We start from the raw sequence: 15,455 nt of genomic DNA, 5'->3' as shown, positions 1-15,455 counted from the left end.
ACAGAGTCAAGGCCAGGAATTGTGGTACTATAACTCTGTAATTAATTATGGAATCGACCTACGCCAGGCTACTACAATGCTGATAGCCCAGCTACACCATTTTGTTGAACCATGCCATTCTGATAGGTTAAGCAGATGGCATCCTATTCCGGATCCCACTCCAAATATCTCCATCCAGTGCTTCCAGGTAGCCGAGGCGCGCCCTTGGTCCCAGCAAGCGTTCCGTGGATGGCACTCTTTCCGAATCGATAAGACGTGAACCGCGATCCGTCACATGCTCCTTGACAAGACCGGGGGCCCGGGTGTGGCACTCGTGACGACTGTCGATACCGGGTCTTGATTCGCCTTGTACCTCAGCGTCCAGTCACTGCTCGCCTCGTCCATGTTCACCATCTCCATCAGCGTATAGTACAGCTCGCCATCGGCGGCACGTGGAACGAAAATGTCGCGAGAGGAGTTTCGTGAGGGGCCTGGAGGAATTTCCATATCTCGTCCTTCTGCCTGTTCTTCGGCGTTAGTACACCAGGAGACAATGGGGCGCCCGTGGCTAAGGGGGAAGGCTTACACAGCAGGAGGAGCAGGCCGAATTATTCACGTACACCCAATTAGGGCAATTGTGAGTATAAAAGTACTTGCAACGGTACTTGTAGAAGCCTCCGCCACCTCCGCTGCTCATCTTGTCCGTGGGTTGTAAGGTAAGGTAAAGGTGGAACGAGGAAATTAAAGGTATTAAGACAGATGGGAATTCTAGCTCTTTGTTGGTATTGATACAGGGAAAGGACTGCCCGCTGGCAGTGAAGCGACTTGGATCGGCTGGAGAATGAAGAGACTCCAACAACGAGAGAAGTTGAACGTCTTTATCCTGATCGTACAGAATTCCGTGGGCAAGCTCACCCTGGCCAGTCTCGGGAAAAGCAAGAGATCTACTCAGGGTAGAGGGTAGTTATTTATCACCAGGCACCCTGGCAGGGTATCCAGCAGGACCCAATACCCAAGAATCGCTGACATCCATGGCTTTGCTTTGCAGATGCAGAAGGATGCATGTGGTGTAGCCACTCGACTCAAGGGGTCGAGCTCGCTGCCGCAGCCGATTCTTATTAGGAAGACGCTTGCTCACGCCACTTGGGTTGACCCTTGCCGCAGTAGCTCTAGGGAACAATCGTAACCGAGTGACAAGGGTTAAGTTAGCAGTTAGTTAGTGGCTACGACAGGACCCTGCCATCCATGGATGCAACCTGCAACCTGCGGGCTCCGGCCAGCTGCACGAACCGAGAAGGCGCCTGTAAGCAGAACGACGTCTCGTCTGCCTGATACGTACGGTTCGAGATGGCCTGGATCCGCCAGCCTGCTGATGATTGACTGCAATGATCGAGGTTGGAATCGATAGTTTGTTCCGTCTGCGAACGGGTCCTGGTGCGGCACTGGTTTGGCCCAAGTTCCGGGGGCCCTCGAGGTACAAAGAAGGTAATAAGCTAAACTCCGACTGGGAACACGTCTTGATAATGCCACTCGACAGATCTCAACGTTTGCCGATTGGTAGAACCTGCAATTGGCTCGCCGTGGAGACTGTGCTGTCTACCGCGGGACGGAAGTTGATTTCTGACGAATGCGATAGTCCTCAGCTGGTTATGCAAGGCGAGGGTCTGCATTCCTTCGATGACGCCACATGGAGGAGAGTATCAAAAGGACCTTTTCCTGTATGGCGCACGCGCCGAAATGCAGTCATGCTTGGCAAACGTCCATATCCACGTTTGCTTTGAATAAGTGCTGATCAATCATACATTTCGAAAGGCTATACGGAGCAGATGCGCGAGCAGGACCATCGCAACTTACAGCCTTGCAGACGGGAAATACTGAGCGTCATTGTGCTCCGATGGCTTGCGTTGGTGGCTGGTGGTGACAGTCAACCTGCGGGAGTCGCGCAGGGATCCTGTGTCGCCCGTTGATGGGGCCGCTTGATGACAGGCATTAGAGAAGGAAGTGAGAAGTCCAGAGACGCCCATCGCCATTGTTGATGAAGCACCTTGGTAGGAGAACATCGAACTCCGACTGCAGGGAGCTTGAGTGGTTACCGCCGTTGAGGGTCCTTTACGCTAAATTCTCCGGCGACTAGGGGGAGGGTGACCCTTGACACCCTATGCGCGCCAACCTACAGTTATATCCCACACGCACGAGATCAACCTCTACAACGCTGGCCTTCTCTAACCCGTATCGTCCAGTCGGGTGCTCGAGGCGCTGCCCGCGTGTGCAGCGAGCATATTTCTCCCGCGCAGCCGACCTTTGCGCCGAAATTTGTGCTTTTGGCGCACACCCCTCCAGGATCGCAATCTCGATATCTCTCGATCAGGAATCTGGCTATAGGGCCTCGGACATCTGCAATGTATCCATTCCGGCCAGTGATGTCGCTAGCACAGCCGGGAAACAAGACAGGGTTCCCAAAGACCCACAACCCTTGATTGTACTACGTACTCCGGAAGCTTTCCGTGGAGCAACTAGCTCCGTCAATGCTGTGGCTTCGTCCCCGGGTATGGATGTTTCTCAGCCTTGATGCCGTTTGGCATACGGAAGTGGAACTTGTATCTCAGTACACAAACGGATGTTACGCTTACTACTTTCTTGTGACAAGGAATGGCCACAACATCAGCTTGATCTCACATGTCGGGTCATCCGATGAAACATGCATACGAGATGCCAAGTCATCTGGCTTACACTGCTGGATCGCTGTGGACAGCAAAGTCTCGCGTGGCTCTGCCAAGGATCCTGTGTATGTGTGTTTCACGCTTTCCCGACGCCAGAGGCTCTTATTTGGATTAACCGGCAATGCCGGAAGCGAGAGGGCATATCATTGGACACTCCCCCTTCTTTTGTAATCGTATACTATGGCCGCTTTGGGTGCTTTGAGGTTATTAATCTTGCATACTATTTTCTTGCTTCCTTCCTGTCCATTCATCTCGCTGCGCCCTTGCGAGTCTATGATGCCTTGAAACTGCTGTGGTGTTTGGTATAGTGAGACAAGTGGAGAAGCACATGATAGATATATATCCATTGGCATCATGAGTATCACGGCAGAACTAGACAAGACTACCAGAAGAGCAGGAATCACGAAGAATAATACATGTGGCTCCAAAGTGCTTGAAAATTTGATGAGGAACTCACAGAAAGCGTTCATCTGGCTAATTCATTGCTATCCTCGTCAATAATCGTAAGGACTGAATGCCGGTTCTGGTAAATGCTGCCAAGAATGCGCACCCGTGTCAGAGCGATATTCATTACATTAGGGTCAACAGAGACGGCTTTTGCTTATTCGGCCCGGTCTATTGGCAACAGAAGACTCACACATGTTTCAAAATCGATTTTGAAAAAAATCGCAGTCGTTCGGCTATGGATCTGTTGCTATAGGCTGGACAGACGAGGGCCAGCGATGGGGGTGACACGTCGAAGAGGTCACGATGAATTGAGTTTCAGCCACCCGCCCTCCATGCGTCTACACGAACACGATACAGCCGCCAAGGGGGCCGAACCCTGCACCCTGAGCTGGCATGTGGTGATCGCATGTATGTATGCAGCCAGGGATGCCAGATCGCATACGGGTGGGGGCCGGAACATCACCGGTGGCGTCCAGTTGCTTTGCGGCTATGAGACATGATGGGCTGTTTTTCCCTCCCCCTTTCTTTTGCCTCTCCGCATGCAGGTGAGCCGGTTTCCTGGTTTTCGGTGGATCGAGCAGCAAGAAGGACGCTGCAGGCGCGTTGAAAAGCCACATCGATAAAACGCTGGGTCGAGTCGCACGACAGGAGGATCGGGGACCTAACGCCATGCCTTCCTTTCTTGATTGGCTATACTTGGCGTTCCACCCTTGCCTTGGATATGGACGAGGTCCGATTATATGATCCAGAGCCTGACCATGTGTCAATGAGGCTCTCAACAATGAGTCACCCGGTGACCACCGAGATTGGGGATGGGTCTCGCGAGGGGTACATACATCCCTTGCTTGGACTCTCTGAAGTCGCTCCTTTCATGTTATTGGGTCTCCAAACAGCAGTTGTCCTTTGTTTGCACCACGACTGACAATTCGAGGCTGTGAGGCTGGCAGAAGAAAACATAGCAGGGAAGATTCTGTAGCAGCGCTCACCACCATGTGCGATTGCGATCTAGGTGGCGGTCCTCGCGTATCGGAGGGCGAACTAATTGTTGACAAGAGGACCGTGGGCTGATTTGTCCTTGTGACGATCACAAACAGCATGAAAACACATCCGACGAGCCGCTTGAGTTGCTTACTCTATGCATAAGATACTCGACGAATTTCAGGTCCAGGAGATCAAACATCGCTAGGTATGTTATTGACGAAACGGCAATGGGCTGGATCGTTCTCCTATGCCTTCCATTTCGCGGCTATTACACACAGCATGTGTGTAAAGCGTCTACTCAGAGTTGCATTGGCGTTCACAGGACCGACGACCCGCTTGAAGAATTGGTTGGTCCACGCGAAAGACATTCGATCCATCTCAGTTTTAGGAAGGCCTGAAAAAGATCTAAGGCTATGTCTATCTTCTGCAAATGCGTACACGTGCTGCCAGCCAGCCTCTCTGTGGCTCTGGACTGTTGCGCAGTATTCCATCACCCTTCTAATAGCACACGTACCCTCTCACTTCTGCCGCTACTGCCTGGGGAAACGGTCTGCCTCCGCGATGTTTCCTTCCGGCGCGGGTAACCTGGTAAGACTATCAAATGTAAGGTCTTGACTCGAATCAAGCCATGCTGAGCAAAGAAGACCCAAGCCAAGGTCAATGGGTACCGAAAGGTCCAGCTAGAATAAGTCCCCGAAGACTGACTTTGGCATGGCAACTGCGGACTGAGAGCCTGCGACTTGGGACGATGGACCGCTAAATTGTCTGTGAATATTCTGTGCGTCTCAGAGAACTCAACGGCCACCCTTCATGGCTGCGCGACGTCTCATCTTGTCCTGAACGGACTTGAGTGCCTGCTTGACATCCTTCTGTCCATCCCAGGAGTCCAGATCGTAGTAGACAGGGGCAATTTCCTGTCAAACAAAGTCAGCAAAGGTCCAGAAATGGTTACATATTTGTAGAGTAAAAAGTTATCAACTTACCAGGAGCCATTCTGGCCGGATGCCAGTGACGGTTCTAACGTATTGCTTCGTGGTGAGCACAAACTCGTTGTAGAGCACCCACTCGTAATCAGTCTGGAGGACACTGCTAGGGTGGATCATGACCGCCTGATTGTTGTCCTTCATGGTGCGGTAGATCTTGCCGCTCGACTCCTTCTTGGCAACCTGCATGAAGAAGCCGGCCACCAAAGCACGGCGAATGTTGGTATAGTAGTTCTTATCGTTGAAGTCGGTGCTCATAAGCTCGAGGCCTTGCGTCTCCATAATGCGCTTCAGCTGGGCACGAACACTGTCCGCGCTGGATAAGTGTCGATGCGAAAGATAGTGCTTGTGGCACCACTGCTTGGGGTCCTCTCCGCTGTTTTGAATTCCCTTGAATGCGTGGTAGACGTTCAGCATCGTGAGATGATCACCTTCTGGGTGTTTGAAGAGGTCCTTCATCTGGTCGGCCTCCCGCCGCTTGTTCGCAGGGCGCACAAACACGTTCGGGACAGACAAGAGCGATGTGATCGATAGCATCTCGTTCGAGCAGTAGAACTCGGGACTCGAGATAAGCATGACTGCCAATGTCGGATCCAGAGGGAACTCGGATGCCAGGCTACCAAGAGGCGTCAGCTCACCCTCGTCATCTAAGCACGCAAGGTAGTTCAGCTCCTCAAGGGCACGCATCATCGTCTCGGGAGCAGGAGGGTCCATCAGATCGAAATGGACAAGATCCTCGACGCCCAGCTTCTTCAGCTCCAGGACAGTGTTTGCCAGGTTTGATCGCAGGATCTCAGGATAGGTTTGCTCTATCAGCTCCTTCTTGAAAGCCTCCTCGGTATACAGCCTGAAGCACTTTCCGGGCTTTGTTCGACCAGCACGACCAGCACGCTGCTGAGCGGAGGCCTTTGAGATGGCGGAAACCAGAAGAGACTCTACCCTGATGCGGGGATTGTATATCTTCTGTTTGCTGAAGCCAGGGTCGACGACGTAGACGATACCATCGATTGTCAAACTGGTCTCGGCAATGTTGGTCGAAACAATGCACTTTCTGCCGGGTCTGCCACCCTTCTTGAGCGGCGGCGGGGCGGGCTGGAAGATCTTTTGTTGTTGGTGAGGGGGCAACGTGCCGTAGAGCGGGTAGACAACCATGGGACCACTGTCGGCTTCCCGGATCATCTCATCTACCTCGAGACTCAGCTTGCGGCAGGTATCTTCGATTTCCTCTTCACCGGTCAAGAAGAGGAGGATGTCACCCTCGGGTTCGGTGGCGTGGATCTGAAGAACCGTTCTAAGGGCAGCTTCGACGTAGTCGTTCTCGGCCTCTGGAGTGTAGTAGATCTCGACAGGGTGAGTACGACCAGGCACAGCCAGAAGTGGGGCATCGTAGAAGTATTTTTGGAACTTCTGGGCATCTAGGGTGGCAGACATGACAATGATCTTGAGGTCCGGGCGGCGCTGGGCCAGCTGCTTCAAGAGTGCCATCAGGATATCGGTAGCCAAAGTGCGCTCGTGGGCCTCGTCGAGGATGATGCAGCTGTAGCGGGACATCATGTGGTCGTGCATGGCCTCCCTCAGCAACATACCGTCAGTCATGTACTTGAGCATGGTCCGCGGGCTCGTCTTGTCCTCGAATCTGATGCTGTAACCGACCTCTTGGCCTAGTTCGACATCCATCTCGTCGGCAACACGCTGGGCGACGGACATGGCGGCAACACGACGGGGTTGAGTACAGGCAATGAGCTTCTTGTTGAGTTGAGGCAGCTCGTCGTACACGACGTACTGAGGGATCTGGGTTGTCTTTCCGGAACCCGTCTCACCGACGAAGACCAGGATCTGGGTGCTGTGGTACATATCGAGGAACTCTTGCCTGGCGAGAGAAAAAGAATCGAGGTTAGCGGGGCGAGATGCAAAAGGGCTGGCAGTTGCCAAGGAGCCTTACCTCTGCTTGTGGACGGGGAGGTTCCTGCGCCCGTCCAGGATCTTGAAGTACTGCTGTGAGTGCGGCTCGCCAGTGAAAGGGTTGTTGTCGGAATCCTCGGCCTTGAAGGCCTGCTTTGCCGTGGTCTCTCGGCGCGTGAACTTCTCGAGGGGCGAGCCCTTCGGGATGGTGCTGTTCGCATAGCCGCCATTCTTCTCGGCCTCTAGATGCGCCAGGTAAGGATTGTAGGCGGCGGGCTTGTCGTCACCGCCGTCTTCCTTCTTGACGCGCTTAGCAGTCGCGAGAGAGTCAGAGGCATCGCTCGATCGTTTCCGATCAGCATCTCCGGTCGCCATCTTGGAAGATTCGGTCCGTGTGGGAGGCAAGTTCGGCTGCCTTTGAAGTGAATGAAGGTGGGCGTCGCTTGCCAGTTGCTGGGAAAGAGTCTATCCGCAGAGAAGGAGATACAAGCGGCTGATAAGGGCGGGTATGGCCTGGATGCCAATACGAGTAGGTGCGACTCAAGAAAACCTTGCGCAAGCCGCGGAGCAGAACAGAAGTCGAAGGCGCCTCGACTGAGAACTCGAAGCTACAACCAAAAAGTTCAGTTGCGACGAGGCAAGGCGAGGCTGAATAGAAAATAATTCTGGGACCCCACCACACGCAGGGTGGCCAAGGCATCTGGCCAATCAAGTCACGCCCTGGCAACGAGCCTTGGGCAGTGGCCCACAAGATTGCCCCTCCAACACCATCATCCACCGTAGGTGGCCGTCCGGTGATATGAGAAAGACGGAGAGGACGCGGCGCATGTTTCCATTCGTAGCCCAGCTGTTGTTGTTCACTGAAACGTCTTGTCAACTTTCATGACACATTATTATTCATGGTTGGGCTGATCGCGCTGTTTTCTACCCTTGCTGAGAGCAGCAACCTTCCCTGGGTTCCTAATAAAGGCCCAGCACGGTGGCTAGCGACCGTTAATGTACACGGGAATGCACCCACAAGCATCATCTCGTCCCCATCACGATGGCTATCACCTATCGACTCTGGCAGACGCGAGAGCACAAAAGCAACCCTACGAGTCTAGAACCCTTCTCACCCCAAAAAACAACTACCGAGGTCAAGCTTCGGAAATCTTCCTAGCCACTGATGCTCTCGGGATCAAAAATAGCAACCCTTCAACGGGTAGGCATAAATGTAGTGCCGGATGCAATACCGCAAGACCGAGAACGCCTAAAACTGCAAAATCCGGATCCACTTGCTTAGTGTATCATCCATCCGATCATCCATCTTTCATTCCATCCACAGCACCTAACGCCTCATTCCGTTCGAAATTCATGTTTATATAGCCGCCGCCTGATAGTGACCAGAAGAATTTAGGCATTATCAGTCGTGAAGAATATTGGACTCGCTTGCCCTTCGTGCGTTCCTGATGATCTCCTCGACCAAGTCTAACGATCCTGCAGGCACTTCCGGAAACGACTGCCCCGGCGCCGAAGACACTGGCTCGGGCGTCATAGTCTTTACTGCTGGAAGTTGATGTACTGAAACGGGTCGAAACTGGGCTGGGGCGGGTTCTGGGGTTGGGGTTGGGGCTGAGGCTGCGGGCTGAGACTATTGCTGTTAGGCATCGTCTTTTGCGGGAGCGTCTGCCAGAAAGGTCCGCTTACATTGTTGGGCTGGGCCCCTTGACTTGGCGTGGCTGGTGGAGAACTGCGCACTTGATTCGTTGGCGTTCCCAGTGGCTGCGGTGTCGACGGCGATATTCCGCCCGGGTTTCTAGTCCTCTGCAATTGCTCCCACGGCCTAGGTGGTGGCACAAAGGTCTGCTTGGTCGGTACCTGAGGCGCTTTGGGCGATGGACCTGGCGCGCTTGCCCGCCCCTGGACTGTACCGGGACTGTTTTGCGCCGCCGGCGTCCCCACGGGTGTCTGGTGGGCACTAAACGAATGTGAACCTTGCGGCTGCGTTGGGGTGGCACGATAAGGACTTTGGCTTCCGGCAGTAGACCTCGATGATTGGTGGTCACGTCCTGGTGCTCCATCTGGGGAAGCCTGGTAGGCATGCGGACTGTGGACAACAGCCGGTGGTGCCGGCGATCCCTGCTGGGGTGGTCCCTGAGATTGTGCAGGTCCGGCGGTCTGACCATGGTCAAGGGATTGCTTCCTCTGTAACATGGCGGCATACTGGGCCCGAATGGCAGGATGCAACTTGGTTAGGACGGAACTGGGGTCATACGGTCCATTCGCCGTCTGCAAGATCTGAGACCCGGCAGGAGTCGAAGTAGAAATTTGTCCTCCAGAAACGGACGTGGCGAATCCTGCTGCATATGGGGATGGTGACGGTGCGGACATGCCCGGGGTTTTATACGGACTATGGTACGGAGCATTGCTCGGAGAGACCATGGAATCCTGAGGTGTGCCTGGTGAGTACCGCGGAGCGGCTGGCAGAGCAGGATCGCCCGCGTTGTCGAATGGCTGCTTGTTGCCAAACAGGACATCCGGCGTCTTGATCAGATGTGCCCGCAAATTACCTTCATAGCCATTGGTGAAGCCACCCCAAGGAGCATAAGGGGTCCTGTACTTGGTTGAGTCCCTGGTTGCAATCAGTGTGAAGAAATGTCCGAGAATTGAAAAAGGAGACAACCTTACCTATTGTGATGAACTTGGAAGAACGAATATTTCTGTAGTACGCTAGGCGGCGGCGGCTTGGGTATAGGGAGCTTGACGACTTGTGTCTGCCCGCCAACGCCTTGACTCGATGCGGAAGACGACGGCCTTACCGCAGACGATGTCATGGGCATGGTGACTGACTTGGCAGACGCAGCCGAGCTTGACCTTTCCCGCGCCTGTGCCTTGAACACCTGCCCGTTCTGTGGCGACGGAGTAGTGCCAAGGCCGGGGGGTTGCATGATACCATAGCTGAATGGTGAGCTTGAGTTCGACTTAAATCGAGCGGAGCCATACGTAGATGAGGTTCTGTAGCGCGGGTCTGTACTAAAAGGTAGAGACTTGGTACGCGAATGGACTGGGGCAGAGTGAGGTGCCACATTTTGGGATGCTTGAGCAAGTCTCGGCGCGGTGTGAGGAGCGGCTCTCGAGGCTGGCGTTGACAGTGGCTGAGAGGTCCCCGGCGTTTGCGGAGGCGGCTGCCATGCCGCTTTCGCAGTCGCTTGAGATGCATATGTAGGTTGCGTGCTAGGTTGGGGCACGAAGGTGGAGGTCGATGTAGGGAACGGCTTCGCTGCCAAGTTGTTGGGAGCGAACTGCTGGGCCGTGTACCGCTGAGTGTACGGGTAATGGTGGAAAGCAGGCGGCATTGGGTTCTTTGGCTTGTACTGATAAGGCCTGTCGAACTTGGCAGGCGTGGCATACGGTGTGCCGTACGTCGTCGTTGGAATGGGCCGAGCCACCACTGACGGAGGCGGTCGGGGGATCGTATCCAAAAAGTTACTCTTTGAGTTGTGAGCGGGTTTCTTGGGGTCCTCTGTATATTGTGCCCGAGCCTCTGTTGACGTCTTGCCCAGGTAGTGCCAAATCTGGTTTTCTTTGGAGAAATCAATCTTGACCTGTGTTTTGTTAGTGGGGTTCTCGGCGGTATGGAACTCTGCCCAAGTGAATCCTTCGACGAAGTCATCCTGAGCCCTCGGGAGCTCCTCAACTGTGCGCTTGGTCGCGTTGATCTTGTCCTTGGCCTTCCGTGAAGTCGGCATTGGGATGGCATTTGGCGATGCCTTTTGTAGTCGCAAATCAGCTGGGTTCGGAAGGAGCAGCCACTTCCATTCGACCTCAACACGGTCACTGATCAGAGTTAGCATTGTTTGTTCTGTGGTGGAGTATGTTTTGTAGGCTTCGCACCCATTGGGTATAATGTCGACGAGGAACGTCTCTTCGTCATGTCTGTTTTCAACGACGACACCGGCGAAAATGTCGCCTCGGTAGTACTGCAGCTGAGCAATCTCGCCTTCCTTGAGAGCCGCAGCTGCTTCGCGGGTCTTCTTGCATCCTTCCAGAGCATCACCGTCGAGCTTTTTATCACGCTTGCTTCGGTGGAACCGACAGCTGAACTCAAAGGCTTGCTCCTTGTACTCTGTACCATCCTCACCAAATATGGGCACCTCGCCGTCCTCGACAAAGACGCCTGCTGCTGCTGCGCAAGTGGCGTGGTATGATCTCGCACACTTTTTGTGCGAGCACTGAAAGCAGGCGCCTCGCTTGGAACGGCAGTACAGACACTTGAGGTCGAGACGAGCCTTGCTGATGTTTGCGGCATTCGCCACGGTCTCCTGGCCATCGACTGACTCGATCCAAGTCTCTGGACCGTACAGGGCGCACAAACGATGCGCCTTTCGGCCGTCGTCCGTGGGTAGCAGGTCTGCGTGGAGAATGTTGTTGGGGCAGAGGCAACACGGCGGCTCAACCTGCGTCTTGACACGAACACGTAGTCGAATTTTCTTGGACTTCTTGTCGCCCTTATCATTCGCGGCGCGCTTCCGCTTCCGGCTGGGCTGCTTGATCCTGATGATATGCGAAGGGGCAGACACATCGAGATCATCCTCTTCATCTTCCTCGTCTTCTTCTTCGTCCTCGGTCTCCTCGTAGTCTGTCGATTCTCCCCGTAGTTTTCGCTCAATCTCGTGAACGTCGATCCAAACACTGTCCTGAGCCTGGGCACACTCGCATTTCTTGGCAATCTTGCCCATGGGCAGCCACGAATCGAGGGCAAAGTTGACCGCTTCCGCGCAGTTATATCCCAGGTTGTATCCTGAGTGGTAGCCATATGGGTAGGTGACGACAAATTCTCCGGGATAGGAGATACATTTGTTCACCCTGATGTTGAAATGCGACAAGAGATGGTTTGGCGAGATGAGAAAAGCCTTGTGGCGCAGGAACTGGTCACAAGCTTTGGCGTCCGTCGGCCATATGCTCTTCATGGCGGCCTCAAACCGACGAGCATCGCCCTGGGAGATGCTATACCATTGCTTGGGGGCGCCGAAATGAAGATAGTTGATGCTGTAGAGATCGACGTCCTCAAGGTGCCAGGCGAAAGTCGCTTTCCACATTCCAAGGTACAGGTATGCAGTGTTGACGCCAGGAATCTTGCTACCCAAGACATCTAGAAGGTTAGGTAGTTTGTTCAGGTTCCAGTTCTCGGTTTCCTCCGAGAAGAGGGTGCCCAGCAGATCGGCGCCGTACAGTGGGGGCGCATAAGTCAGCGTCTTCCAGTATATACGCTCAAGCTCCTCGCATCTCTCCGGAGTGTAGTCGGAGATATCCATGTTGTAGTCCCAGTCCTTGAAGGCTTCTTCGTCGATTCTGGCCGACGCCTCTCGTCGGGAATATTTCCTGCGTGCAGAGACAGACTGAGTCTTTGCCTTTGGCTGTCGCGATCCACCCATCCTACCCATCCGTCCGATGGGCGGAACATCATCGTCTTCCTCGTCAACGTCTGCACCAGGGTCATTCTCGACGGACTCCATCACATCCTCCGTGGGCTTTGGTGATACCGGGGTCATGGGGCGGTCCTCCTGGGCAGAGCTATCCTTGGCCTTCTTTGCGCGGCTTCTTGTGGCACGACCTCCGCGTCCCTTGGATGATGCGCCATCGGAAGATGCTGCGGGTCTGGGTCTGGGTGGAGGCCTTGGCTTATCAGCGTTGGCTCGTCGTTCGCCTCTTCGAGCGGGAGGCTGGTGCTCGCTCTGGTCGCAGAGCTGGCGCCATTGGGGGAGGTTGTAGGCGCGCTGATGTAAAATATTGACCTGCCGATAGGTGCCGTTCGAGCCCATGATGTCCTGCTTAATGGGCTCCCGGACTCTGATCTGTTTGATCATGTCGTCGTAGGCGGGCAGGTTCTCCCTCCACTCTGTCGGGGGGATAATTTTGATAATTCCCGACTTCATCCCATACGAGTCTACCTTGTTCATCTGCGCAGTTTCGTCAGTGAGAGTAACGCGACCCAAGGGGAATCAATGATCGCATGGCGAATGGATAGGCGGGTTTCTTTCCGGGCGGCTGCGACTCACGAATTTCTTGAAGTCCTTGAACTGGTGCATGTCGGGCTTGAAGACAGGGACAGTGCCAGACCAATGGTCCGGCAGAACTTCACCAATGTCCTCATCTTCCTCCTGTGGCTCCTGCTTCACGCCGTCCTCGGCACCGGCAGCGGCCCCGGGCACGGATTGCGCTTCGGCGTCGGGAGCAGGAGCAGATCCGTCGTCGGCAGGGCGAGCGCACGGGGGATCGCTCAACAGCGGCTCGGGGTCTTCCAGATCACTAAGCTCGGAGTCATCGCTGCCGTCGAGCTTCATGGCGTTGTTGCTGTCGGGAGGTGAATGCAGGCCAGTCGTAGGCTTGGGTGACTGGCGGACTGGTTCGGTTGCGACGTCGATCTGAGCAGAGGCGACCTCAATCTGAGGGAGCTCAGGCGCCATTTCGGCGGTCGCTTCGGCCGACATGGTGAGGTGAGAGGCGCCTACATGCGATCCGATCCGATCCGATCAGGTGAGAGAAGGCGCGGTCCCCGGTTGTGTTTGCACCATTGGGTCCAGCGGCAGGCCGAGTGAGTCCTCGCGGAGAAAGGCAGGTAGGTAGGTGGACTCGGCGATGCGATGCGATGCGATACGATACGATACGGTGCGGTGCGATGGGGCCAGTGGTGCGGGTGAATGGGGGTGGCTGACTCTCAGATTAGGTGGTCGTCCTGTAGCAGTCACAAGTCGAATGGGCTGATGGATGGGTGACGGGGGCTGCTGGCGGCTCCTGCTGGCTGGGCGGGCCTGCTCTGGCTGCAAAAGCGGGAAGGACCAAGGGCCAAGCAGCCAAGGGCCTGTGGTCTGCGGTCTGCGGTCGACGGTCTGCGATCTGTATCTCGGCTGAACTGCGGGCCCTGATAGGTTGGGCTGCTGCAAGCTTGGCGGGCAAGCGGGGGGCGAACTCGAACCTCCAACTTTGGAAAAGTGCTCGGAAGAGTTCGAATTACCACCAATATGCAGCTTGTGTCCAGGAAGAAGCCTGGTGGGATGCTGGAAAATGCTCTCGCTCATACGGTGTGTTCTTTATGATTATTACATCGATCAGAAAGTGGAAAGACGCGTGAGAGCGTAAATAGCCCAGTGTGGATTTCGGCAACACTTGCTGCTATTGCTTGCAAGGGGGTTACGTATTGCTGGAATAGCATGATCCAGCGGCCGTCATCGAACGATTTTCCTAGGTTGCTAGCACAGTTGGACGGCATTCCGGCGTTAACCTCCGCCCCCTGCATGCACTTTCCAATTCCAATTCCATCTGGACCGTGCGCGGCAGCCTTTTGGTTTACCTAGTTTAGAAGTCGGGCTAGTTAACAGGTAGCGGTCCCAGTTTTTGTTAACGTCAAGGGAAAGGCCCCTTTCCACCCCCGGATTATATACTATCCAGCACAACCGAAAAACGTCAACGGCACGACCACTCCTTGGGCTCATGGTAGCTTGGCGAGCTCTATTTATCGCGGCTCATCTACATTATTTGTAGAAGTACCGTGCTGACTCCCTCCGAATTCATTCTAAGGAAATGGGGCTTATCACCTCACTGAGGTTCAGCTCCCGGATAGCAGCCGCATGTGACTGAATATCCTGCTTGCCAATGCTCCGACTCGCCAGTACAGACAGCTCGTTCCTCGTATGGCGCAGCGCGACCTCCCCCCATACGTCCAGGACGTCTGTGTCCAGCTCCAGCTCCCAAGTACCGCACCAACCGAGCGTCGTAGAATTGGCTGTCACCTGGTAATGGAAAGCGCAAGCATGTCGCTTCAACCCGTTCCAGATAACCATGTTTTGGAATCGAGGCATCCCAATAGCTGCTGTGCCTGCCTTTACTAGCATCTTATTGATAGCCACCGGTCGAGGTTTGCAAAGTGGCAGCGGCTTTGACGTTAGAGTAAGTGTTTTGAGGTTGGCCCACATCCACCCGGTCTGGCATGCTTCCAAAAAGCCCTTTGCGTCGACTATACAGGAAGCAAACAGCCTATCGAGGCCAATGCTCCTACAGGCTAGAGCGGCGCCAACTGTCACGGGCTTGGGGTCCTGACAAGTTCTGGAGGATATGGCCATTCCCTCGCCATGTCGTGGAAACAACGGACAATGTTGTAGCCCTCATTGAAGTCCTCAAAAATCGTCAGAGTCCTGAGTGCTTCTGGTAATGACATGAATATCGTCTTTTGATAATCTACAATAATCAGTCTTGGTGTCGCAAGGTAGAGAAATGTCTAGATGGATGCTACACTTACGAGGGTCTTGAATATACCGTGGAAGTCGGAAGAAGTCTCTCCATGGTTCGTACTTCATAGATTGGAGATTGGGAAGGCTTTTCAGGATCTTCTGCAAGGACACAGCACGAAGACTGCGTCGAGTTTGTCGACGCAAAATAAAGCTCGTTACAGCCTTGACCAACGGCA

General features: G+C 54.4%; 3 protein-coding genes across 3 annotated transcripts; all 3 read right to left on the bottom strand.

The window, feature by feature from the left end:
• Positions 1 to 270: 270 nt before the first annotated feature.
• JN550_009622 (uncharacterized protein) lies at positions 271 to 676 on the bottom strand (the record flags this gene model as incomplete). Its single annotated transcript, XM_049321714.1, has 2 exons — positions 271 to 501; positions 566 to 676. The coding sequence occupies 2 exons, from the start codon at positions 674 to 676 to the stop codon at positions 271 to 273; spliced, it is 342 nt and encodes a 113-aa protein (XP_049168360.1).
• A 4,245-nt stretch (positions 677 to 4,921) lies between these two features.
• JN550_009621 (uncharacterized protein) lies at positions 4,922 to 7,387 on the bottom strand (the record flags this gene model as incomplete). Its single annotated transcript, XM_049321713.1, has 3 exons — positions 4,922 to 5,041; positions 5,111 to 6,980; positions 7,053 to 7,387. 3 exons carry the CDS (start codon positions 7,385 to 7,387, stop codon positions 4,922 to 4,924), a joined length of 2,325 nt encoding a protein of 774 aa, XP_049168359.1.
• Positions 7,388 to 8,414: 1,027 nt separating this feature from the next.
• Positions 8,415 to 13,482, bottom strand: JN550_009620 (uncharacterized protein; the record flags this gene model as incomplete). Its single annotated transcript, XM_049321711.1, has 4 exons — positions 8,415 to 8,642; positions 8,699 to 9,623; positions 9,680 to 12,951; positions 13,051 to 13,482. The coding sequence occupies 4 exons, from the start codon at positions 13,480 to 13,482 to the stop codon at positions 8,415 to 8,417; spliced, it is 4,857 nt and encodes a 1,618-aa protein (XP_049168358.1).
• Between the last annotated feature and the right edge of the window lie 1,973 nt (positions 13,483 to 15,455).

The sequence above is a fragment of the Neoarthrinium moseri genome, assembly GCF_022829205.1.
Source record: "Neoarthrinium moseri strain CBS 164.80 chromosome Unknown scaffold45_Wmoseri_CBS_16480, whole genome shotgun sequence".
NCBI lineage: Eukaryota > Fungi > Ascomycota > Sordariomycetes > Amphisphaeriales > Apiosporaceae > Neoarthrinium > Neoarthrinium moseri.
This window is presented reverse-complemented; position numbering and strand designations above follow the sequence as displayed.